Here is a 26371-nt window from a genome sequence, read left to right as displayed (position 1 = left end):
TATTAAAACAACACATGACCATCCATGAAATTAGCATCGGTGTTAAAGCTTGGTGAACATGAGGCGTCATAAATCAGGTCCTCAGAGGAAACACATTCATCTCTCATTCGTCTTTTCGGAGTTGTGCTGGGTGCTATTGAATTCTGCAAAAATATAAAAAATAAAATGAATTATAAATGAGTGGCGCTGATGTTAAGAGACGAGAAGGAAATATATTCCGAGGCAGCTGATGAAGTCCTCACTTCCATTATGCGAGTTAATTAACTCCCGTTTCAAAGCTATCGGCTTTGATAAACATGTACACAGACATTGCGAAAGGTTTCATTTGGACGCTCTTGCATTAGGCCTGACGATGTATAACATGCATGACAGATCGTGTTGGCGGTTACCGGAGAAAGAATTATGGCTTTATTTTATTAGGAGACGTCAGGTTTTTACCATTAGAATATTCCTGTGTTTGCACAGCGTTTCCATTATGCCTTTTAATGTCTGGAAACGAGAAATCACACAAAAACAAAGTGCCCCAGGCAGAACTACAGAAATTGATTCTGTAGCCTAAGTTCTCCTCTGCGTTGTTTAAACACACAACCACAAACATTGGCTCACATTCATGAAGCACCTTTTGAAGTGGTGATATCTCAAAGCACACTTATATTTCAGTGGGCATTTGGGTCTTATCAGATACACTCTTGCTTTAAGATTAATCTTGTGTTGTTTGATATGTCAATCCGGAGGAAAATGACTCCCTTCTCTAATGCCACAGAAAAATGCTTAAATTTGCTGTCAGGGAGCAGCTACCTTCCTAAGGATACAACTTTATCTACACACTCACACACACACGTGCACACACACACACATAATTTGAACTGCACTCTCAATTACTGAATTTATGACTCTACAAAGATTAATGTTTTGTCACTGATTGAAGACAACCAGAGCTGGAGACCAAAGTAATACAGTGAAGACTTATAAATATCAACCAACTGGGATTTTGCTGGTGATCTTGCTTTTTGACACCAAACCTTTGTGTCCTTTAATGCTAAAACAATGGAATTAATGTTATGTGTGTACAATGCACTAGTTAGAGCTCATCTGGATACTGTGTGCAGTTCTGGGCTCCACACTTCAAGAAAGATATTGTTGCTCTAGAGGCAGTTCAGAGGAGAGCAACCAGACTTATTCCAGGTCTGAAGGGAAAGTCCTACTGAGAGACTGAGGAACTGAACCTTTTCACCCTGGAACAGAGGAGACTACGTGGGGACTTGATTCAAGTCTTCAAAATCATGAAAGGCATCGATCACATCAAACCAGAGGAGCTTTTCCAGATCAGCAGGGACACACGCACCCGGGGACACACATGGAAATTGGGCTTCAAGACATTCAAGACAGAAAACAGGAGACACTTCTTCACACAGAGAGGCGTCACAATCTGAACAAACCCCCCAGCGATGTGGCTGAAGAGACAATTTGGGAACATTCAAAAATAGACTGGATAGGATCCTTGGATCACTGAGTTATTAATGGACACCAAACGAGCACGATGGGGCGAATGGCCTCCTCTCATTTGCACACTTTCTTATGTTCTTCTCATTTTTAAAATGTATTTGTCTCAATTTGATTCACAAGCGCCGTGTTATCCAGTTATCCGTGTTATGAGTGATGCGTGTTCTTCTTTTTGTATCTGTGTGGGCCAACAACAACACCGACTCCATAAGGAATTGAGTAGAGGAATATGTGCCCTTCCTAGATATTATATATCATCATTTTAATATGTTGATGTGTTGAATGTGGCCTCCTGAACTGTAGCTGGCAGACAGAGATGGCCAAGTCAAGCAGACCGCTCACTGTGCCTTGGTAATCCATTTTAAACAGCCTGCCCCTGCTAGCTCAGTGTTTCAGGATGTAATTCGTCTCCACACCTTCTTCGCATGGTCCGTCTGCCGGGGTTTGAAAAGCAGAGCTGGAACACGTTGCTAACGGCACCCCTGGAGTAGCTTGGCTTTTGGGTTAGATGACAATTAATGACACACACCTTGGTATTTGTCTGAGCGGTGGCAGCCGTGGATAGTTTAATTGTGCTGTGGGGGAGGCTCTCGGTTTTCTTTGCTGAAACGTGTGTTGGATGTGAATAAAAAAACTCAGCAGCTTCTCACACCATCACCCCACTGCCTCCTCCCCCTCCCCATCCATTCTCCTTGAAACAGTCTAATCCACTTAAGGCGATATTTGTTTAATGCGATCATTCACATATCACAGTCGGAACGCTGGGAGCCGGATTATGTGTGGTTATTGCCGTGGAAATGATTCCCTTTATCTTAATTGTTCTGGGTGATGATTTTGGTTGTCAGAGGCTTTGTCTGATGAAGAGAAGGTGTTTTAGGGTTTTCCAAAGCTATTAAGTTCCGGTGCAATTTGCATAGCGGCTCTTCTGCACAACGGCCTTATTGTCATCTGCATTCGGGCCCGCAAGTTAACGATTAGGATCTTTACGTGTCATTCATCTAATGTGTCTTCAGCCACCATGCTGTGTCTGCTACCCAGCGTAGGAGCAGATCAGACTTTAAGGGTGTTGACGCACAACAAAAATATATCGTCCACGTTTTAACTTGTGTAACCGCTGGAATAATTCACTAGAATACGCTTAATGATGTGTTAATGGCACGTCGTGAATCATGCTTTTATTTTTGTTTCACTTTATGTGATGTTTATCTCTGTGTTTGTGATCTTTTAAACAATAACCAACTCTTCGAGGATTAAAAGGGTGTCATTTATTTATTTTAATGAACCATATCGTGGCTTATGAATAAGTCATTTTATGGAAAGTGGATGTATTTTGCTCAGTATAGCGTTATATAACTTTCTTCCAGCTCTCTGCATGAGAGAGATGCTGCATCACATAATACTCAATTTAACAAGACCCATGAAGTGCGTAGCCGTCAGTCCATGTTCACATACGTCACAAACATGCCAAGGCCTTTTCTTCACACCCTGCTGGGACTAAATGGCAGGCATGGCGAAAAATCATATTAATTGATTTCAATCTGACTGACAAGAAAGAAAATGAAGCTTAGATGTTGATAAGATGTTTTGAAATCGGATAAAACAATAATCAAACGCAGAAAAGCAGTGTAAACTTTTCAAACCTTGCTTGGTCTCAGAAGGATGATGCTTAGACCACCTTACTTTGAAACCACAAAACCCCCACATTGTGTGTTACTCCGCTGAACCAAAATGATCGTTATGTGTTCGTGTCATAGCCATTTTGTTTTGGTCCGATAGCCTGAGACCTGTGTTTCTTTGACAGACTTGACAGACTCAAATTGTTCTTTATTTTTAGGATGGGTGCTATTTTTTCCTCCCTGCCGTGTTTCTGGCGAGCTGAGTTCAGTCCAGTGAAGCAGTATTGGAGAGTGTAAATATTGTATGAACCTGGATCCCTTTGCTCGGGAATATCACCAGCCTGGCCAAGCACAAAATTCGATGACTCCCGTGTATTTATGGACTGACGAAGCCCCACCCAGACAACTCAGCTCTGTACCTGTAGGCCATTCTGTCAATCGGACCGGGCCCTGTCTGTCTCCAGCCTTTGTTTCGAGCATGACACCTTCTCACTCCAGACAATCACGTCGGGCCTCTGTGAAAGTCTTCGGATGCTCGGAGTGATTCTCATCATCGGTGCTGTCAAGAGGATCTCTGCTGGGAACGGCGCCGAGGGATTTTTGAAGAACACTGATGCGAGAACGAACGTCTAAAACCTCTACTGGGAAGGGGGGGAGGAGAAAGACAAGATTCCTTCTTCTAAGCGAGCTTGAGGATCGGTATACCATGAGGGGTGCTTGCATCACTCCTGAGATAACTGCAGTCAATTTTCTATGACTCAGAGATGGATGCGTTACTTGTCTTATGTAATGTGACGGCAGCAATATAACCTCAGTCCTCGTCTGCATTGTGTGTTTGGGTTTATTTCATACTGTTGGATTTATACAGCTAGAAACCTTGAATCTTTATAGCGCTCCTGTCCCTCAGGATGGTGTAGAGAAGTGGTCCATCCCCCCAAACACACTGGTTCATCTCCAGGGGTTTGTTGACTAGGCACTTCAGAAAGCTTGACGGATTGGAACAAATATATCTTATTTTTTATGGTTTGTATTTTATTGCAGGAAAGTTATTGAACCTGTATGTAGCTGTGAGTGGTGTTTGGATATCGCGGACTGTACTGTATAGTTTAAAGTCTACAGTAAAGGCAAAATGAAAGGATATTTTAAAGAAAGGCTGTCAAGATATGATGAACGATTCTAGATCTGTGTGTTCAAACTGCAGAAATATAGTCGACACTTGGATCCCTGGAGTACAATGGGTTTTTATTATACATTAAACCGAGTGGTATGTTTCGAACCTGAATAAATATTATGATTAGAAAAAACTGCTGAGTGAATTGCACAGTGCGGCCAAGTCACATTGCAATGATTAGATTCCAGGTTTGTAACATGATAAAAAAAGAAAAGAAAAAAAGGTGGTTGGGGAGGGGCAGGGGGGGCCAATTATGTTATACTTCTCGCATAAAAAATACATTAATAAGACACTGACTGAAGTGCAATGCTTAATGTTATTTTTTAATGATGTATCTTCCTTGCGGGAGGTCTAACGTAATTCCACACGTTCCCCTGCTTCCCAAAACAAGCGAGAGTCCGTAGGGAAGCAGAGCAGATTGTGAGACAGAGAGAGTCAATCCCTCCTGCTTTACTCTGTCTCTTCTCTAATCTCAATCCAAAAGGAGGCGCTTAAAGAGAGAGAGCCGAAGCCGCCCCCCCGGGCCTCTCCTCAGTCACCTGGCTCTGCGAAGCTTGCATAACATACAAGTCACCTTGACTACCTCTCAGCATTTCATTAAATTACTCAGAATTGCCTCTTGACCCTGAATCGAGTCCTCTGGAAAGTGCTGCATGTGAGACTCACATGGCATCGCCTGCTTTCACTCTCTTCATTATGCTGCCGTCATCGAGGCAGAATACTAATACAGCGCACGGGCAGGGAGGTGCACACACCGGCTCCGCGTGCCTCTCCGCTCGATCTGGGGGGCTTGTGTGAGCCCAGCCAACCCTCCCCCTCACGGTTTACGATCTGTCTGCCATCCAGATTGCCTAATTGAAGTAATAAATTGACTAATTTGGCCAATTCAAACACATTCCAACAGAACCTGGTGAACTGTAACCTCCCCCATTAAGACTGCAGCTGTCAGGCGCGTGTCTGTTGCCACATCTACTTTACAAATGTATAACGCGGCCTCTCGGAATTAGGGTTTAAATGCAGCATATAAAAAATAAATTACATTTAAATTTGTTTTATTTTTTTTGCCTGTGCAAATTTCTGAACACATCCTCACTATCACTCCCTCTGAGACAAACGTGCTTCTCCATACCTTCAATACGAGTGCTTGTATCTGCCATTTCTACACAATGTGTCAAACAGAGCAGCCTGGATGACACGTTCACAACCCAAGAGAACCACGGAGCGAAAATCCTGTATGTTTTCCTGCAGAGCAGCGACAAACACACGATGCCACATTTTTCTGAACCCAACAAATTTCTTCTTCGACTGGGACCTCGTTCTAGAGCACCTTGGCATCGCAGACGCAAGGCGCTGTACAGAGGTAGATTGATTCACTTCTGCTGGGGGAACCAGTACCTGCTTTGCCCTGGGACGGCAGCCGGTGCATGCAAAGCAGGCCCGTGAATACCCGAGGGACTGTATACGGCAACGTCTTTGTGGGACTGATTTTAATTTCAGTTATGTAAATAAAGATGAGTGTCTGTTGACAAACACTTTCCCTCTCCCCCTCGTCCCTCCTCCACCTCTGTGTGGACGTTTTTTGCGTGATCCAAGGATCCTATCCAGTCTGTTTTTGAGTGTTCCCATGTTTTCAGCTTCAGCCACATCGCTGGGGAGTTTGTTCAGATTGTGACGCCTCTCTGTGTGAAGAAGTGTCTCCTGTTTTATGTCTTGAATGCCTTGAAGCACAATTTCCGTTTGTGTCTTCGGGTGCATGTGTCCCTGCTGATCTGGAAAAGCTCCTCTGGTTGATGTGGTCGATGCCTGACCTTCGTGGACCCTTACTTGAATGAGATGCATTCATGCCCGTTTTTGCCCCACATTTTCTTTTTCTGTTTTGTCCCGCCTTCCGAATCCTGTTTCCTCTACAATGAAATGCAGGGAATCCAGACACAGCCTTTTCAGCACAGCCCCCTTAAAGGATCACTTTCCCACAATCCGCTTTCTCTCTCTGACATAATATTATTTCTGCCATCTGCCCGCCGCACAACGTCTTTATTCCACCTCGTGGAGTAAGAAAATGAGCAGAAATAAAATCTTTGTTGAATTGTTTGGCAAATATAGAGTGCTGTACTGTGGGGGTGGGTGTCGTGCTGCTCACTTTTTCTCTCTCGCTCACATCTGAGTTTCTAAAAATTCAATCGAGGCCTAAACAGTCTATTCTTTCGACAGTGGAAAAATTGAAAAATACGGTAACGGCATCAATTTAGGAATATTTTGATACCTAAACATGTTATCTCTTTCTTTTTTGAAGGAACAGATTTTTATTTCGTCCCCCACATAATCCCTGCAAAATATCGAGTCTGCTGCTGTCGAGGATGTATGAGATATTATACTGCAGTCTATCCTAAAATTGTACGAGTAAAACGGATGCGCAAAATCACTAACTACCCGTAAACTGTGAATATTCATGACATTTACAAACTCCTCCTATAGCCGAGTATTCACCTGCAATTTCAGAAATGGCTGTATAATTATATGGTATAACTATATGTTACGAATATGAAAGGAATTGATTACGATAATTCACTCACTGAGAGTTGGTGTGACTTTCAGATGAGAGATATTTTCAGTTTTTATGAGTTCAAAATTGATTTCCACCTGTTTGAGGCTGTGAAGTTGTTTTTTCTTCCCTGCCTGCGATCGGCAGACAACTCAAAAGCTTTGAAAGGAGGGACATGACGTTCCCCGTGCGTTTCTTGCTTGATGAATTAAAGTCACCTAATCATTTTGCGGGTGAGATTACAGCTGAACGCGGCATTTGTGACAGATAGAAATAATATTTTACTACAGGTAATTATTTTTTAAATGTGCTCTCGTGCAGAAAGTGGTACAAAGGTTATTCTGATCGGTAGCTTGGTCAACATTGATTTAATGGATTGCTGAGAGAAGAGACAGCTGAATGGCTAATCTTTTTTTTTTTTTTAAGAAAAGAGCAATACGAGGAAGTGAGACACTAAACCCTGGCTCAGTCTGTCCCGATTAACACATCTGGACACCTTTAATATGACATCCCCTGTCATCAGAAGCCACGCTGACACAAGCCATCTGTCCGGCCAATTTCCTGGACTCATCTCTCACAAGGAGAAACAGAAAAGGTCCTTTGGTTTTTCATTGAAAGGTGACATGGCCCACCCTGGATTCATCACAATGTTTAATATTTTACATCGCAGGCATGGCAGAGGTCTCGGCAAATGCCTCGTTATAGATTACCTCGTCCACAGATCATTACTGCGCCTGTAATACATCACTGCTCGGCGTGTCCTAGCTTACACCCAGCAGGGCAGTTGGCCAGCGTTGTTTATTGTCAACACGTGGTGTCGGTTTGTTGTCGGCAGCAATGGTTTTATGGTTCTGCCTATTTAGTTCTTGTAAATTTCTCATTGTTTTATTAATCCGTCACCTAATGATGGGTGAGTGAGCTTCAGTAATTGAAACATATATTATCCTGGCAACTTCATAATTTGAGGCAAATTGGTGAGCCATTATGAGGCTGAGAATCAATACAATTTCATACAGATTCATAGTTTCACTGTGTGTGTGTGCGTGCGTGCGTGTGTGCGCTTCCGTTTCAGTGCTTTTGAACAAAGATAATCTTCAGTAATAGTGTTTGTGTTTTCCAACATTAGTCACATCAGATGTATTATTTTCTCTTTAGGTGCAGTTCTGATCTCAGGCTTTCTTTTTGTTCTTGAGTTTCAAATGAATAGTCAGTCCTAATTATTGTACAAACGTATTGACGGTGACCTATATATTGCTACCGTATGCTGGTAATTATGCTTACAGTGCAATAAGCTTTGTAAGGAACATAAAATGCAAATAATACATAACTGTAAGTCGATGTACAAGAATGAAAGCGTCGTGAAAAAAACCTTTAACAAGCGTTCTCGTTTAATTTCCAATTAAAATCTCGTGGGTATCTTGGTTCCCGAGCGAGAAATGGAGTTGAAACTGAGGGACGCATTAATGACAAGATTGGCAGAGCCGCAATGCCCTGCTGAGCTCAAATTAGGATGAAACTGACTTGGCATGGCTGATGTTTTGACGTCCTGTTTGATTTTCGAAGACAAAGGCATGGCTTTGATTCTCTTTTGTTATATCTATATTTTGATTAATAGTTTTTACCCAAAAGAAAAATTCACAGCCTGTCCTATGAAACAAAGACATGAAAAATGAAAGCAGAAATGGCACCGATTGATTAAACCATCAATGATTAAACCGCAGATAAAAGAGTATTTCAAAGTCATTGGTGAGAGAGAAAAAAGCATCATGTTCATACATATTAAATATGGCACATCCTGTGAGACAACGGTCTCGTAACCGGATTGTGCCCTCAGAAAGTGACAAACACAAACCTACGAAGGGACACAGAACAACACAAAAGTGTTGGCAAAACATTTTATTCCCGTCTCGGCATGTACTACATCTTTTATAGTTCCTCCTTACTGTGAAACATAGAAAGCGAGGGGGACACACTATAAAGAGTCTGTTCCTCTAGACTTTATTTTTTTATTGTTTGGATCCTTTCCAGCTCAATTTTTCTCTTATACCGGTACGTTTAAGTACATATAAAAAATATAGCATTTGACTGAACGTTTTGCCGGCTTTTTTTTCTACCTGGCATCATAAAAAGACTATAAATTGGCAGAGGGAGCAGTTCCTGTTTAATTTGTGTTCTGGTTGGTTACCCATTACAATAATTCAACTATAATGGAGACCGGCTTTAGCTAATAGGTTTTGGAAGTGGGAAACAATGTGCCTCTCTAGACTATACATTCGATTCAGTGGAATGTCAACGTGGACTTAAAAAATGCGATCATTTTGTTTTTTGTTGTGGTTATTTCTCGTTGACTCAGCAAAGCACCGGTCCACGCCCGCTCGTCTCTGCAACAGCGGAGAGGAGAATCTGGTTGTCATAGTGACAGCCTGCGTGGCCTTGCAGTTTTGTTCACAGAAACTAAAGCAGACTTGACAGTATTATTTTACCCACGTTAGCCGAAGTGCAACTAAACTCAGCCGTGTTGCCTCGGCCTTGCTCTGCTTCAGACTCATTCCCGGCTACCTGTCATTTCCGACTCTTGTCTTTTCCCACTGATCTCTCCATCCCTTCATTCCTTCTTGCCTCCAGTCCCTTGTCTGTTAGAACACACTGATAAAGTGTCCGGTTTGAGGATCAGGGACACGCTATGCTGTCACATGTGGTTTGGGATTGACACCATATGTGGCAGTCAGTGCACTGGATTGAAACCCAACCATTTCAGTGGCAGGGAGATGCACTGAACTCACTCACACTAAAATGCCAATGGAACCATTTCTGGTATACAAGCGGTTGTCCGGCGCTGATGTTGGCTCCTGTAATACAGGCTTGTTACTGTATTTAAGTACATTTGCTCAGACAGGGCAATTTGTACCAACGCCGGCACTTCACACCACTGTGCAATGGGCCTGAGATGGATGTCTCCGTGTTTTCATGTTAATGTTGTTCATTGATTAATATTGTGTCACTGTGTTTCAACACTAGTTACTGGCTTTCTCAGTGCATGAAGACATTTTTAAAGCGGCTGAGATGAGTAACAGTGCTGTGCTGCCTAACATTGGTCAGGGAATTTGTTGTCCTTTTGGTGTCTATCTGCTATTGTCTTGTGGCTCTGCTACCAACAGTACATGCAACAATTTATTGTCCTTAAGACTAACGAGCCTAGCCTAGACCTAGCCTAGAGCCCAAGCTCGGATGCTGTTCCCCGTTTATTGGGATCAATTAAAACAACCAATTAAGGCAACTTGACAGCAGAGGAAATGGATTTGGACTGGTCAGGAGATAAAGGAGTAAAATAGCAAAAACTGACAAATCAAACAATCCCCCCCAAAAACAAATGTGTGTGTAGACAGCCTTTATCTCTCTGTCCAGTATATCTATCTGGGTTTGACAACATGAGAACTGTTTGTGGTTTAATTTCTGTAATTAAAATATTCAATTAATCTGCTCAAGCCCTTCTGGACAAACTACACCAACAATGATAGAAACTGACTATATTCAGTTCATATATTACATTATCTGGTCACAGATAAAGGACAGGAACCAACACTGACATCGATGGTTTGCCGAGACAGAACCTCGCATGATGGAGTAGGATTGAAACTGAGGCGCCATATTAAAAATAATTTCTGGTAACATACAAAAGCAAAGATCTGCCAATACTGTCAATCAGTGCCTTGGGGAAAACGCACACAGACGCACACAGACACACACAGAAATCGGTTTAGTTGTGTCTCATTAGTAAAATACTGTAAGCTTAAGATTTGTATTTCCAGTAAGATCCAGCTCAAGCCTGGTATTTTCTGGATGTGTGTTTTCTGACAGACACACGCACGCACGCACACACCACGCACACACACACACACACACACACACACACACTGCTTCTTTGTGCTATTTGTAACTGAATGCTAAAACCCAGTTTACATTACTGTCATGGAATGCAAATCGCATGATCAATACCTGACCTTCCTTATCCAATAAAGCTGAAAGCACACGAGCTAATGAAGATACCGTTTCAGAGTTCCATCTCTTTTCCATCACTTCCATTTTGTCAGACATTTGATTTCACATTTTTGAAATTGCAGCTGCCTGTGTGCTTTTCTTTCTTGGCTTCTTCTTTTATGAAGAAATCCTTTATTATTCCCCTGGTCTTCAGTTCGGCACAGGCACTAGTGTGAATGTATTCTGCATGTTAATGAGCATAATACTGTATGTATGTCTTGGTATATGAATATGATAATACAAGTGTTGGTAGGAAACTAAATATATGCATTTACAGTATATATTTTCATGCATAGAAAAGATTAAAGACATTGAGCTCTTTTGGGCTTTTTGGCTTCAGAGGATTATGTAAATTGATGCACTTGATGCATCTTTTTGGGGTCACGGGCCGCCTCTCTTCCACAAAGCGGTTAGATCATCGCATCAGAGAAAGGTCTTCCCGAACACTCGACCTGTGTCTTGTAACAGCCCTCTCCCTTTGCCCAAGTGGAACGGAGAGCAGACACAGTTCACAGTGTGTTTGCTTTGTTCTCCGCTCACCCTTGAAGGTGACTTTGAATGGCGATCAAATACATATAAATCAATAAATACATACACACCAATGTTCCTGTACTATCAGCTGCTCGACAGGGGCGGCTTCCGTGAATTAAAACTGTTCACTCATTGAGGCTCCCCCATTTTCTGTTAAATAATAAAATCCCACTGGGAAAAAAACTCTATTTAGTGGATGTAGGTTGTCAGAAGGTCAGAGGATTACAGTGGGGGCTTCGTTATCTTTTCTGTGTAAACAAACAAACAACAAACAACAACAGAAACCTCTTATCTATCACCGCCGAGTCCAAGGGAAATTAGAAGCAAATGTGTTGCCAGATGCAGACAACCCCTAGTGAACCAGCCTATTAGTAAGATTTAGTAAGACTAAACGCTGTTCATCACAGCAGGTAAAACACCCCTTCGGAGAGCAAAATGCTTGGATGCCCAGAGAAGGAAGTGAGGAATATAAACAGAGGGATGTTGAAATGACTCTGTGCAAAAGGTGGTGGCCTTCGAAAGAGGAGCGAGAATAATGTCTCGCCTCAAAGCAGTGCGACACGCTGGCAGCATCGAGGGACCCGGGTCTTGTTAGTCTCGAACAGATGAGATTATAAGTCGCAAATTGAAGTATTCAAGTATTCAAAATCCTTTAAGACGCGGATGAGCCCCAAAGACTGCTTTCACGGCTGCAAATTGATGTACCGAGAGAGAGAGAGTGAAATGTGTGTTTAAAAATTACAGGAACTTCAAGTGGACTAACATCTTAAGAACAGAGGTCTTAGACAGGGGTTTAAAGATATCAGTCCTTAATTGTGCTCGTGGCCAGCAGATATGTTTGCTGGTGTTATTGAAACATTAGTAGTTTAGTGAGTCAGAGCTGGAATTAACCACCACGAAGAAGGTAAGAATATAAAATCAAAACATGGCCACAATTTATATTAATCTGTCTTCCTGCTTAGCATCTCTTGATTAGATCTCCTTTCTGGTTTAAAGGTATTTATAAATATATATATATCATCATCATCAGCCTATATCGATCCACTGCTGGATGAAGGCCTCTCCACTAACTTCGATCTATAGCTTCCCTTTTCCATATCTTGCCTGCGAAGTTAATGATCTCATCTTCCCACCTTTTATGTGTTCATCCTTGATAGTATGGCATTCATTCGATAGCCTCCTTCATCCATCTTTGATCTGTTGTCCTTGCAGCGCGTCCGGTCTGTAGCCATGTTAACATCTTCACTCTTTTGGTGACGGCACGTAAACCAGCGCGGGGACATCTGCACTGATCAAACACTTTAATTTCTAGATTTATATTAACTGTTGAATTCAAAGTTAATGATTTAAATATTCCAGGAAGAATTTGTAAAGTAAAGTATAATTAATCCTGTCTTGTGTATTTTATGTGAGGTGTATTAATAAAATGTACTGCCTGGGGCATATTATACTGGAGTGACAATGTCAGGGAGCGGTCTTTTTAAAATGAAATAAGAAAAGGTAATGAGTAATTTATACCGCAAATCATATTTAAAGGTTTTGTTTGTCCAGTTCTTGCTTAAACTTGAAACCAGCAATAATCATCAAATATCTGCATAGTGAGTAGATCGGCATATTTGGCCTGAATCTGGAGTAGATTTTCTTCAATTCAAGGACTTTCTTCTGAAATGATCACAATGTATAATTTCTGATGTTGTTGCTGCCGGTGCTAATACACATCTTTCACAGTGTAATTCGGCGTGATTTTGAACCAAATCACTGACTCTTCAATTCCATTGACGTCTTTGGTAACAACGGGTGACACTTCTGTGTTATTGCTTCAACATATTCAGATGATAACTTCATATAATGCTTAGGCATGGAAAAATATGCTCTGTAATGCTTTTTAACCTTCAGATATTGTCTCTACAGTAAAGGATAGTGGAAGCAAATTGTATATTTATAGGATGTCTATAGTACATTTATTTATTTATTTATTTTTATTAAGGGACTCGCATTGGAATAATTTTGTTCTTATATTTTTTTCCTAATTCAAATCTGCAATGATTTGTCAGAGTTCGAGTTCAACATCACTTGGTTAAATTTCTTGTTTGGTTTGTGGTAGACTTTATTCCTTTAGGATTAGGTGGTTCTAGTAAGTGTGCAGTTTAAAGCATTCAATATTTATTTGTGGTTGAAGCTCAGATGGCATACAAGTGATGCCTAACATTCCTTTATTTTCCCTCTTTTTATTGTGAATCATGTGGACGTGTCTGCTTCGCTCTCCTCATTAGTGTCAGCTCGGCGGCAGGAGGCTGAAAATATGTAATGGATCGTTGAGAAAATGGAGATTTAGAAAATCGAAGGCCCGGCATCTTCCGGTTCATTTACTCAGTGATCATTATTTTATTTTCGATTCCGTTTTTTAAAATGTTGCCTCAGATGCTACCGGAGTCGGACTGATTGTATATCAAGAACTCTTTGGAAATCTCTCTGCTTTTGAAGAGACCAAAACAGACTGCACGTGGAGAAGGGTGGAGTTGACCTTTGCTTGTCTGCTTGTTTGGATTCAGGGATTGGGAATGGTGTTGTTGTTCACCTGCTCATGATAAACAAAAAGAAAATAAAGTAAATCAGGTCTACCTAAGTAGCTCTAGACCAGACAGAAGCTTTCACACTCCCTGTAAATTGTTCAATTTACACTCTCCGATACGTAATTTGTAGTCTGTCATCTTTGAAAATGTTGTAGGTCACTTTTGTATCATTTCTGTGCTTAACCAGTCTTTCTAAAAGAATTCTAGCTACATCAATAGGCATCATTCATGCCCAGCTCCTCCGCAATAACTAGACATATATTGCCTTTGTTCTCGATGTCCTTGTAGTCTTTATTTGCTTTGTTGTGTAGTTTCTCATGGTTGAACACGCAAATGAAAAGCCTTTCCATCAATCCACGTCTTCCTGTTGTTTTTCATTGGTCAATGTCATTTTTAACGCACGTAAAATTGGATCAAATTGAACCCATTGAAGGTGAGATAGGGATGCACAAAAGTTTTTTTCTCTACATGCACATGTGTAAAGGCCTTTACTGTAACTATTTTTGCTATATTGTATAGAAGAACTATGGATGGCTGTGTTTTCCACCACAAAAGAAAGAAAGAAATTAAATGTCTGGCAGAAGGTTTGATTGGGTAAACAGTGCTAGGACTGAAATGGGATTCAGCAAGTAAAATAATTTTATGATGTTTGCTTTGGTGTATCTTAAGCACCGACCTGCTCGTTTCTCAGGCGTTGTTTATGTTAAAAGATTAGTCCGGGGCATCCTTCACAGAGAGGCTGTTCGGTCTTTGACAATTTTATCTGTGGTGATATACACTTCAGAGGAAAACTCATTGCCAAAGAATCCCAGAGTTCAAAATGTAATTCCGCAAGGGAGATGGCAGGCCACAGAAAATGAATACTTTGTAATTTTATTATAGGACCACAGAAAAAATAAAATAAAAACGTCCGACCGTAACTCCTTGGTTGGCATTGAGTGGGCATTGTCCTTAAAATGAGGTTAACTTTTTCTACAATGTAATCCCTTCTGCTAGCTGTAATAAATCTAATTCTGAAGCTGGCACATAGACAACTTTTGCTGCTTTTATGTCCTCATATTTATCCTACTAAACTCTGGTTCGTTTTAGAAGATTTGCATCCCCTTGTCCTTTTAAGAAACAAATACCGGATGAAACTGAATTACCTTCACCAGTGTATTTCCCTCATACTCAAATCGTTTTTTTCTTTGCTGTGGAGCGAATGTTGTGATGTCTTTTTGAACAATCACCCCCGGAATATCACCGTACTTTATGGGACTATCGGCTTGACTGAATCCAGTGGTGTTCTCTGTAAAGATCGATAGGCTACGAGACATAACTAATTTGTAAAAGCTCCCCTTGATCCTGATGGCCTCCAAATAAGCAGGAACAATGCAAGAATTATGGAGTAATTATAAATGTACTGTTGACGCCAAGAGGGAATTTACTTTGGTTGATTTGTGTTTATTTGTATACTTTTCAACTTGGCTGTAGAACAACTGGTGAGAGAGACATTATATGGGAAGGACAACCGACGTAAAGGATTGCATCTGTGTGCTGGACACCCAGGAGGGGTTTTTGTCTCTGTGGCCACAAACTGCAGAAGTGTCTGGAATGTGTTAGGAATGTCAGTTATTGCAAGAAATAAAGCTATGTTGTGTCATTATTATTATTTTCCCTCTCTTTCAGTTCGATATGCAGCGGATAACGTTGGAGGAGCTCAAGCACATCCTGTTTCATGCTTTCCGGGACCACCTCACTATGAAAGACATTGAAAACATCATCATTAATGAAGAGGAGAGTCTGAACGAGAACTCGGGGAACTGCCAGACGGAGTTTGAAGGAGGTGAGCAACTAACACCTGGCTATTTGTGCCCCGGTAAATGAGAAGGGCTTGACGCACTCATCATTTAAGCCTGACACCCCATCAGTAAGTGTGTTACTTGCTTTCTGCTTCAGTTACCAATGAAAGGGGCATCTCTTAATGATGATGCATCGACCATAATTCAATCTGGTTTATTCCCATCAGATAAGTCTGATATTTTCAATTCCAGAATCCAAAATTGGATCGGAAATAAGCAGTCCACTCCAAATGAATCTGGAATTGACCCACACTCTGCTCTGGTATGCAGTTAGTAATATGTCAATTTAAATATCTAGTACCACAATTCATTAGGTTCAAATATGTTTACCTATTTTCCCCTATGTACATCTGAAAAAAACATAAAGGAAGGAATATATCTCACCAAGGAACCTGTGAAATCAGTAACAAATAACGTCATTGATTAAATATTTAACTGATTTGACTAAAAATTATGATTCGACTTAGCAGCACCAATCTATAAAGTGTGCCATAAATCCTCATAAAGTTTTGGCTGCAGGTAAAGCGTTTCACTCAGTCTGTCTGCTTCTGCACAAAGGAAATCAAACAAAATTAATATTACATAAACGTGAGGTATTATAAGGACTGAGGTCATCGTTCCTCCTGCGAGCGGCCAAGTAAAATGGCCGTCTCTGATGGCTGCCGTTATTTATGAACACTTCTCTCCTCGCTAATCAGATAATGGCTTTCTGCTATTTAATGAGAATTGTGGTGGATTAATGAAATTGCAGGCTAATGCACCGTATGAACTTTTAAATTAAAAGCAGCAGCTCGACACATCCATCTCGGCGAGTGTGTGGGGGGGTGCTGACTCAGCTCACACCGGCGGCACTGTGGGGATGTGGGACGCCGATCGTTACAATGTTTTATTGGGTTCCAAAATATCGAAGATCATGAAAAGAATCTCCCAAGTTTCTTCCAAATTGTCAGAGTTTAATTTCCATTTAATTGATGTTTTCGTAATTTCCATTTTTTTTGGTTCATCTTAATCACAACAGACTCCCAACCCACGTATTTATTTATACTCCACATGTGCCATTTTTAGGTACAACGGTGGCCTTTTTTATGTCTCCCTGTAGTGTAGGCTGTAACTAATTACTTAATTGGTGATTTTGAAACCTTCAATTTCCTTTTCCTGTTAGTAATTTAGTGTCATTTACAAACTGAGATGTGGTTTTATAGGTAGAACTGAGAATGTATGTAGGAAAAGGTTATGGGAATGGAGAGGTTATCTCTATAGTATGCCTAATCTTTAAACCTTAATCAATTAAGCAACAAACTTCCAATAAAACAGGGAAAACGGGGAATTTGAGTTGGAGTTCCTGTAGGGGTCGAGCATTAAAAAGTCCTAATAAACTGTGGAGGGAGGTTTACTTTACCATCAACGGGATGTGAATTCAGACCTTCCTCTGAAAAGCCTGTCTGGAAAATGCAAGAAGCACCATGAATGAGGTCAAGTCACAAAGGGATCTTCAGAGATAACATTTCATTTCGACTCTGCAGGGTATAGAGGCCTTGAACCGTATCTGCGGAGCGGTGTGGTGAGAGAGCATGCATTAGGAGCCGGGAAATGCAGAAGACCGATTGCTATAGTAACGTGCCGATGCCGAATGTCGCTCCTCGAGCTCAGATCAGCTGAGGCATGTCAGGCGCTGGTATGTGACAGCGTGGCATGGTGTTGGTGCCAGGACCATTAGGCTGAATGACACTGAAGCCCTGCTGGAATACGAGGAGGGCGGTTTATGGCTGAATTAAAATCATATTGGCAATAGTTACAGAATCATTCAAAATTCAAAATTGCAACCGATCTAGATTTCTGCTGTCTGCATATCTACATCTTTAATAGCTGTAGATGTATACTTAACTGTCACAAGAATGTATGTGTACTATTATCTGAAAAATCATAATTTACATCACAATTCTTTTCAGTCCTGCTGCCAAAATCACAGTGTTTTCATTTCACAAACCGCTGAAGGAAAAAACGGGTTTTCTTATTTTAACAAATCCCATTAAACTGACTCAGCGGAGTACAGGACGTTACAGTTCATTTTAAGTTTGTCCTTGTTTTTTTTGTGCATGTGTGTGCATGGTTCCTAAGATAACGTGGAGATGGAACAAGATAAAACTCAACACTGGCTGCGAAATTAATTAAAATCAGATTGTAATTGTGCTCATTAGCTTTCTGCTTTGTTTTTTCCTGGATTGAAAAAGAAAGAAAGATGCTTTAAGTAATTTTCTAGGACAACTCAGTCTTATTCATGTTGTTATATGTGTTGATAAAATGGTTCCAATCTTTCATGTGACTTTTTTGATAACATAGTACATACAGCTATTTAGGTGGAGTGCGCTCATCTTCTGAAAAAACAAACAAACAAAACGTTTTAACCCCTTATGGGAGACTCTTAAAACCCAAAAATAATAAGACACAATGTGTGATTACCATGGTGGTGTTTGCTTGCATTATTTTAGTCATCATCCAATGTTAGAGATAACAATTTGAATCACTAACAGCAGCGTGGAAACACAAATATAAAACGGTTAGTCTCTTTAGAACTGGTTGAGTTGTGCTCATCCTCAGGCTGTTAGTGACGTTGTGTAGCACATTATTCCCCAACAAACTGAACGAATCCTGCCTGCGTTTCATGCTTTTGAGGCTGGTGGCGACCGCTTTATTACTACGCTTCTACAACCGGCCTCCAAACAATATTGAGAGTGCCGAGCGCCTTGAGCAACACAGAGCTGCCGAGTGGTAAGCTGCACCGGAGGCCGATGGAAATGAAAAACAGTATCATGGAGTGGAACTAGTTTCTAATTTCTGTCTTCTCTGTTTCTCAGCCACCTTAATCTCATGACTCGGTTTCTGTTCCAGTTTGAGCTACATTTGCCAGGGCTGACAGGCTTCTGAAATACAGGGCCAATACTCACTTGCTTTGATACAAAAGGCAATCATGCCTCTATTCAAGTCTGCTGGCTTCCCACCAGAAAACCCAAGATAACTTACCCACCCCACCCCTACAATGTAGTGTAGTGTACCATTTGATCAAATCTTCCTGGGGATTAATAGGTTTTTTACACTGACAATTCTAAATATGCCTCTACAGTTAGTCAGAAATGCGTTCCAGATTCATAAGTGAAAGCAGTTAATATGATCTAGTTATTATAAGAATCCAGGGTTCCAGGAAATGCTTCTCACTGTGTTGTTTAAGTAACATACCTGTTGTTTTATTTTTATGTTTGTTTTTCTGGCAAACAACTGTGGGAGTTCATTAATATTGCCCACATGCCTTAACTTGTAACACAGCAATAAAGGTGCATAACATCTTGCTTTAATCTCCTTCTGGAAAGGGTCATTGAACATTACACTGTACTGCAAATAAGGTACGTGAAGGAAGTCATCTCAATGAGATTTTCTGTTAGGACTGTAGTGGGAGGCGTAGAGCCATATTTATTGAGCGAACCTCCTCCTGGCCCTTTTTAGGACCAACGATTGTATTTAAAGGTCCAGCTTGGGATCATAAACACGTCTTCATCAGAGTAGGGTTCCTCCCTCATTGCTTCCACAACCCTTGACCTCTTCCTCGCCTCTCTCTTGCAGTCCACTCCAAAAAGAAGAACCGGCAGACGTGCGTCCGGAAGAGCCTTATCTGTGCGTTTGCCATGGCCTTTATCATCAGCGTGATGCTCATCGCCGCCAATCAGATGCTGAGGAACGGCATGGAATAGCCGCGCCACTGTGAACAGGGACTAACCATGCATGCGCATGCCAGTGGGTGAATTTATTTCCTTTTATAAAAAGAAAAGAACTCAAAAAAACAAAAACCTCTGTTTGTAAGAAAACAAAAAAGGAAAAAAAAACATTTTTTGTGAAGGTGGGTGACACAAGAATCACAAGTCCAGTGAGAATGATGCCAGCAGTGTTACTTGTCTTGGGATTCAACTACATCTTTCTGGCAGGGACATAAAAGGGCTGTCTAACGCTTTTATGGTATTTTGTTTCCTAATGCAATAAAGTACAGGAGTTCTGAATTATCGCTCCACTCGAGCTGTTGTGTCGTTAAACGCCTGGAGTCGGATTTCAACAGGGAGTCGCTTTAAGCTGCCCACAGTCACCCCGGTGCTCCGTCACTGGTCTGCGTTAGTCGAGGGGACAACATGTCAAACTCAGTAGTCTCCTATACAATATTTGTGGAATAGGAATAATATTTCTCAACATATCGTTACTTGGGGGTGGGTTGAGTGTCTCATTGACACGCCTGTTGCATAACATTGTGATTGATGACTATGTTTTCTTAACACTATTATTACTGGTATTGTTATTATCACCAATATTATTCCTTTAAACTATGCTCTTAGTGCTAGTTAGTGGAATAAATCATATGTCTCGCTTTCAGAGATCTGAGACGCTCCACAAAAAGACCCCTGGAACCTCAAAGACTGTCTGTCTTCGTAAAAAAAGAATAAAAACAGCAAAATTGGCTCCCAGTTTGGGGTGTCGTGCGCACAAGTCACACAGGGTATTTCTTCATATTTGTTTATGCATGTAATTGAGTGTGACAGACAGCTAAACAGTGTGCTTTTGGTGGTTATGTTTAATGCATTTCACGGCCTGGTGTTTATAGTCGTGTAAACCCATCTGCTGGGGGGCCTGTGTTTTATCTGACCTGGCGCAGAACATCAAAAACCGCCAGCTTGGTCTTCACAGTATCTGAGGCCAATGCCAACACTGGCCGCCATGAGCCGATTTAACGGGATACCGACTGAGCAATTTCTCATTCTGCTGCAGATTCAATTGACAACCTATATCTCTAAAAGTGTCGTCCCCACGTGAACTAAAGCCCCACCCGTGGGTGCAGGCTGCTGTAAATAAAATAGAAGTGTACTGTGTTATTCTATCCATCATTAGTGTAGAGGCATCTGATGTGTGTGTTTCCCCTTTAATGAAAAATAAACAAACTATTAAGGATTATAAAACCTACTTTAACTGACTAATATTCAATATTTCAACAAGTACTTATAAACAGCAGAGTTTTAATGGGTGAGGATTCAACAGGAAATGTCAGAGAACTTGTTGATGTGGAATTTGAACCCAATAAACATAAAATTATTGGTCTTCAGACATTAGTTCCACTTACAAATAACACTTAAACCTTATGAGAAATGTAATCATATGCTTTACACCTGCTCGTTGAAATTCAGCTCTCTCCTGCGGACGCACTGCGGCCAAATCGCCCATCGATTGAGTTCACCACCATTCTACGTCATATCGAAAAAGATCATAACAGCAGAATTGTGTTATTGGTATTGGTATGAGTAGATTTTGTACATACTGTGTGCGTATATGAATATATATACACACACACACAGGGAAATATTTGTGCGCGGCGGCAGCTTAAAGAAAAAGACCTTTGAAGTTATTTTTTTATTCAAAGGCTCAGTCACAGGGGAGAGAAAGCAAGCAGAGCCCAGGAGAAGAATGAAATAACGATGTAGAAGAGAGCGAGATGGACAGATGGCACACAGAAACGAGTAGGAACAGTGAGGCGCTGTAGTGCAGACCTCTGCTCGGTGCTGGGGCTGGCTTTGTCTGTCGGTGTGCGGCGGCGTGCGTCACCGAGCCGTGACGTGCCGCCTCCCTGAGCCTTCACAGAGGGTACTTCTGAACTCCTGCTTAAACCTTCTTGGTAATGTACAAATTTTAACCACCTTAAGTTTTCTGAGGACTGCTTATATCTAATGCATGCGAGCCGTGGAATTCTGTATATAAACCCCATGACTATAGTGTATGACCTGTATCCGGTGTATTTCACGATAATGTTTGTGCATGAAGAAGACGTTTTTGTAAAGTTCTTAATACGTTCTGCTCCCGAGATCGAAGGGTTTAGAGCATCGATGCTGATGGCAGACACAAGGATCGAACCCGTTATCAGTGTGTCAGTCCCAATTCCACCTTTGAGCCATAGCATACAACAGAGATATCTTTAAAACAACCAATGTATATATCTTATTATACTTGCTAATCGAGTTGTTTATTTTTTGGGCCTCTTCCCTTTTTTCATTCTGTTGTTTTTTTCCACTTTTGCTCATGCAGAATGGAAAGAGAGTGCTGTGTGTTGGGCAGTGTAGTACGATGGTGCCATCTCATGGTTGTACCACAACTTTACACTCCACGTTGCTTTTGCACAGTGGCCAAATGTTTTGCATCACCCCAGAATATTCCCTCGTTTGTATTTCACGGGAAAGAGCCGAAAATACTCCAGAAGGGAATTCACACATGGCTTGGGCCTCCTATTGTGAGATGATACGAAAATAAATTCTGATTTCTAAAGCTGTTTAGAGAGCAATTTGAATTGTTTGGATCATTGGCAGTGATGCAAATGCAATCCACCTCTTATAATCTCTTACATGATTGTGTTGGTTCCATATTTCTGTTATATTTTTCTTACTCTTTTTCTGTTTTGTTTAATCTGAGGCAATATTTAATGAACGGGGCCAAAAATATAATTGATACCTATTTAAAATGAATGTCTATTTACTGTTTTCCTTAGTGGTTTTAGTGTCGCTTCAGTCGGCGACACGGTTAAGATGCCAATCAAATGGCTGTTGTGTTGTATATGGTGTTTTAGTGTGTTTAAAGGGAATAGTGGTTGTGATTCATGGTGTGGTTGGTTCTTTCAATTCAGACACTGGTTAAGTCTGACAGGTACCAGTGCGGGAAATCACAAAGCTACTAAAGGTACTACAGCATCCCTCGAATTTGGTACAGCTGTAATTAAAAAATAGTCCAACCCTAATCAATATCAGGCAAATCTAATTATTATTATTAGTAGTAGTATTAGCGTTATTATTTTTCGGGAGGGAATTTGTTCCAGAAAACTAAGCAGTCTGACTTAAACTTCTGTAGCATGGTGGTTAAATTACTAACTATTGTATAAAAATATGTACATAGTCAATATATATATATATATGTGTATATAAAGCAATTACACACACGCACACACATATATATGCATAGATATATATGTGTGTGTGTTTAAACTTGGCATGCAGATTATTATATATGTAGACAATAGACAAGAAGGTATGATATTGTTCTAATACAAATGGTAGAGGAAAAAAAAACTAAAGAGCAATTGTAAATATTAAAATCTGTATAAAAAATAAATGGACAGCATTTATGCAATAAAAGCAACCTTTTTTGTAATGCCTCGGTGTGTTCTTTTCATTTGTGGTATTTTATTGAAGCCAGTTCATTTTTCACTAATGTTTAATCGCAAAGTATTATACATGAATATTGTACATTATTAATAATATCTTGAAAGACTTATTCCACTGTCAGATGACTTGAAATCTTTGTTTAATATCAGAATATGTTTCTTATTTCAGAATTCTTTTGTTTTTAATACATTGGAGGGTGTTGAGTTGATATTTTTGCAGTTGCAGAAATATGTGCCTTTATATGATCTCTAAAATCCCAGGGTCGACAAGCAGGCTGAAGTGTTTGAAACAGGAAATGGCAGCATGAATTATAAATGTGCATCTCGCATTAGAGCTGTTAAACTTCACAGCGCTGTTAGTTTAGACAGAAGTAGCCATTACTTATTCATGTATTCATCTGGCTGGTGCATTTATTTGAGGCGACATACAGTTAACAATGCAATTACATAATACATGTAATGCTTTACACTTCCACATCCAATAAACTATGGCCAAATATCGATTGTCTATATATCTTCAGACGCTCCCGTGTATCCGAGCACTGCCCGACTGCGGAGAGTTTCCAGAAAAACCCATCCATTCCCCTTTCAAGCTTGCAGACCTCCAAACCAGCTGATGGGCTGAAGGAGGGGTTTGGTGGGACTGTAGGAGACGTTCTTCTCTCTGGCCGTGTGTGAACTGGACAGACTGATTTCAGTTGTTGGCGTCCTTCTAACCCCAATACCCTGAATAACTTCAACATCTGGCTTCTCTCAGTCTGGACTCTGACAGAGTTGTCCCTCGCTTCCCCACCTTATCTGCTGTGTTGGGAGATCCAGGTGCAACATTGCTACTATGTGGCCCTGTGAGCAATCTGTGCTCCCGAGGGGCGTGATGTCAGTCCTGTTATAGCTCTCAAGTGCTTTGGGATCCTTGGGGATAAATAGAGCCAAAGAAACATATGGTTTGGTGATGATGATGATGATGATGATGATGATGATGATGAAGATGAAGTCAGCCTGCAGTTAAACGTATGAAAAACACAACAGAAGAGTTTGTCTTTTCAGGGATACATGCATTTGTCAGCGCTGTGTGTTTGTGTGTGTGTGTGTGTGTGTGTGTGTGTGTGTGCACATATATATGAGAATAAGGTTTGCATCAGCCGTATAATGGAATTTGAGATGATGTTGACTGACTACAGCTTATTTCCTTAACAGATGGAGCATGACATCAAACTATTACATTTTCCTCTTCGGAGACGCGCTGTTCAGCCTGACACTATTTATTTTAAAAATAAGGAAAAGACGACCTTGGAGAAAAACAAGCAAACAAATAAACAACAATTCAATGACTGTTTTTCCCCCCTATACATTTAAATGCAGGAAGCATTTCCAGTCAGGCTGTGCAGACAGATTATTTTTTTAATAAATACATACATTGTTTATCTGCATTGGTCTTGTAACTGAAACATTTTTTAAATCAGTGTTCAGTTAATTGGATTTATTTTGTTCTTCATCATTTGGAGTCGGCATCACCTGCTTCTTGTCAATCACACAAACTTCATATGACTCATAGAACACCAACAGCAGCAGCAGCCCCTCAGTGTGCCAATTAAGATGTGATTTTACAAGTATTTTACATTCATTCAGTCCATCAACTAATTTAATACATTGAGTGACTGGCAACATGGCTTGGCATAAAACCCAGAAGACACTTCAGGCTTTCCAGGAATCAAGTTTGAGACTCAAAACTTCAAAATGCTCTGAACAATGAGCAGCAAACACATGGTTTTACTACACGGCTGCTTCTGTTGTTATGTTACAGTGAGGGAAAAAAGTATTTTGTACGTTTGCCCACTGACAAAAAAATGATCAGTCTATAATTTTAATGGTAGGTGTATTTTAATAGTGAGAGACAGAATAACAACAAAAAAATCCAGAAAAATGCATTTCAAAAAAGTTATACATTGATTTGCATGTTAATGAGGGAAATAAGTATTTGACCCCTTCGACTTAGTACTTGGTGGCAAAACCCTTGTTGGCAATCACAGAGGTCAGACGTTTCTTGTAGTTGGCCACCAGGTTTGCACACATCTCAGGAGGGATTTTGTCCCACTCCTCTTTGCAGATCCTCTCCAAGTCATTAAGGTTTCGAGGCTGACGTTTGGCAACTCGAACCTTCAGCTCCCTCCACAGATTTTCTATGGGATTAAGGTCTGGAGACTGGCTAGGCCACTCCAGGACATTAATGTGCTTCTTCTTGAGCCACTCCTTTGTTGCCTTGGCTGTGTGTTTTGGGTCATTGTCATGCTGGAATACCCATCCACGACCCATTTTCAATGCCCTGGCTGAGGGAAGGAGGTTCTCACCCAAGATTTGACGGTACATGGCCCCGTCCATCGTCCCTTTGATGCGGTGCAGTTGTCCTGTCCCCTTAGCAGAAAAACACCCCCAAAGCATAATGTTTCCACCTCCATGTTTGACGGTGGGGATGGTGTTCTTGGGGTCATTCCTCCTCCTCCAAACACGGCGAGTTGAGTTGATGCCAAAGAGCTCGATTTTGGTCTCATCTGACCACAACACTTTCACCCAGTTCTCCTCTGAATCATTCAGATGTTCATTGGCAAACTTCAGACGGGCCTGTACATGTGCTTTCTTGAGCAGGGGGACCTTGCGGGCACTGCAGGATTTCAGTCCTTCACGGCGTAGTGTGTTACCAATTGTTTTCTTGGTGACTATGGTCCCAGCTGCCTTGAGATCATAAACAAGATCCTCCCGTGTAGTTCTGGGCTGATTCCTCACCGTTCTCATGATCATTGAAACTCCACGAGGTGAGATCTTGCATGGAGCCCCAGACCGAGGGAGACTGACAGTTATTTTGTGTTTCTTCCATTTGCGAATAATCGCACCACCTGTTGTCACCTTCTCACCAAGCTGCTTGGTGATGGTCTTGTAGCCCATTCCAGCCTTGTGTAGGTCTACAATCTTGTCCCTGACATCCTTGGACAGCTCTTTGGTCTAGGCCATGGTGGACAGTTTGGAATCTGATTGATTGATTGCTTCTTTGGACAGGTGTCTTTTATACAGGTAACGAGCTGAGATTAGGAGCGCTCCCTTTAAGAGAGTGCTCCTAATCTCAGCTCGTTATCTGTATAAAAGACCCTGGGAGCCAGAAATCTTGCTGATTGATAGAGGATCAAATACTTATTTCCCTCATTAACATGCAAATCAATTTATAACTTTTTTGAAATGCGTTTTTCTGGATTTTTTTGCTGTTATTCTGTCTCTCACTGTTAAAATACACCTACCATTAAAATTATAGACTGATCATTTCTTTGTCAGT

The 26371-nt window shown here is 41.0% G+C and overlaps 1 protein-coding gene across 1 annotated transcript in view; it reads left to right on the top strand.

Moving 5' to 3' along the window:
* Positions 1-20645, top strand: part of LOC136718291 (calcium-binding protein 8) — a 47515-nt gene extending 26870 nt beyond the window's left edge. The window contains exons 5-6 of the mRNA XM_066695976.1: positions 15643-15799; positions 19431-20645. Coding sequence (XP_066552073.1) covers positions 15643-15799; positions 19431-19558 — 285 coding nt within the window. The 3' untranslated portion in view covers positions 19559-20645. The remainder of the gene's footprint in view (positions 1-15642; positions 15800-19430) is intronic.
* The last annotated feature ends 5726 nt before the right edge of the window (positions 20646-26371 follow it).

Source organism: Amia ocellicauda, chromosome 22, assembly GCF_036373705.1.
Source record: "Amia ocellicauda isolate fAmiCal2 chromosome 22, fAmiCal2.hap1, whole genome shotgun sequence".
In the NCBI taxonomy this organism is placed as follows: domain Eukaryota; kingdom Metazoa; phylum Chordata; class Actinopteri; order Amiiformes; family Amiidae; genus Amia; species Amia ocellicauda.
The sequence above is the reverse complement of the archived record's forward strand: the minus strand, read 5'-3'. Positions and strand labels throughout refer to the sequence as shown.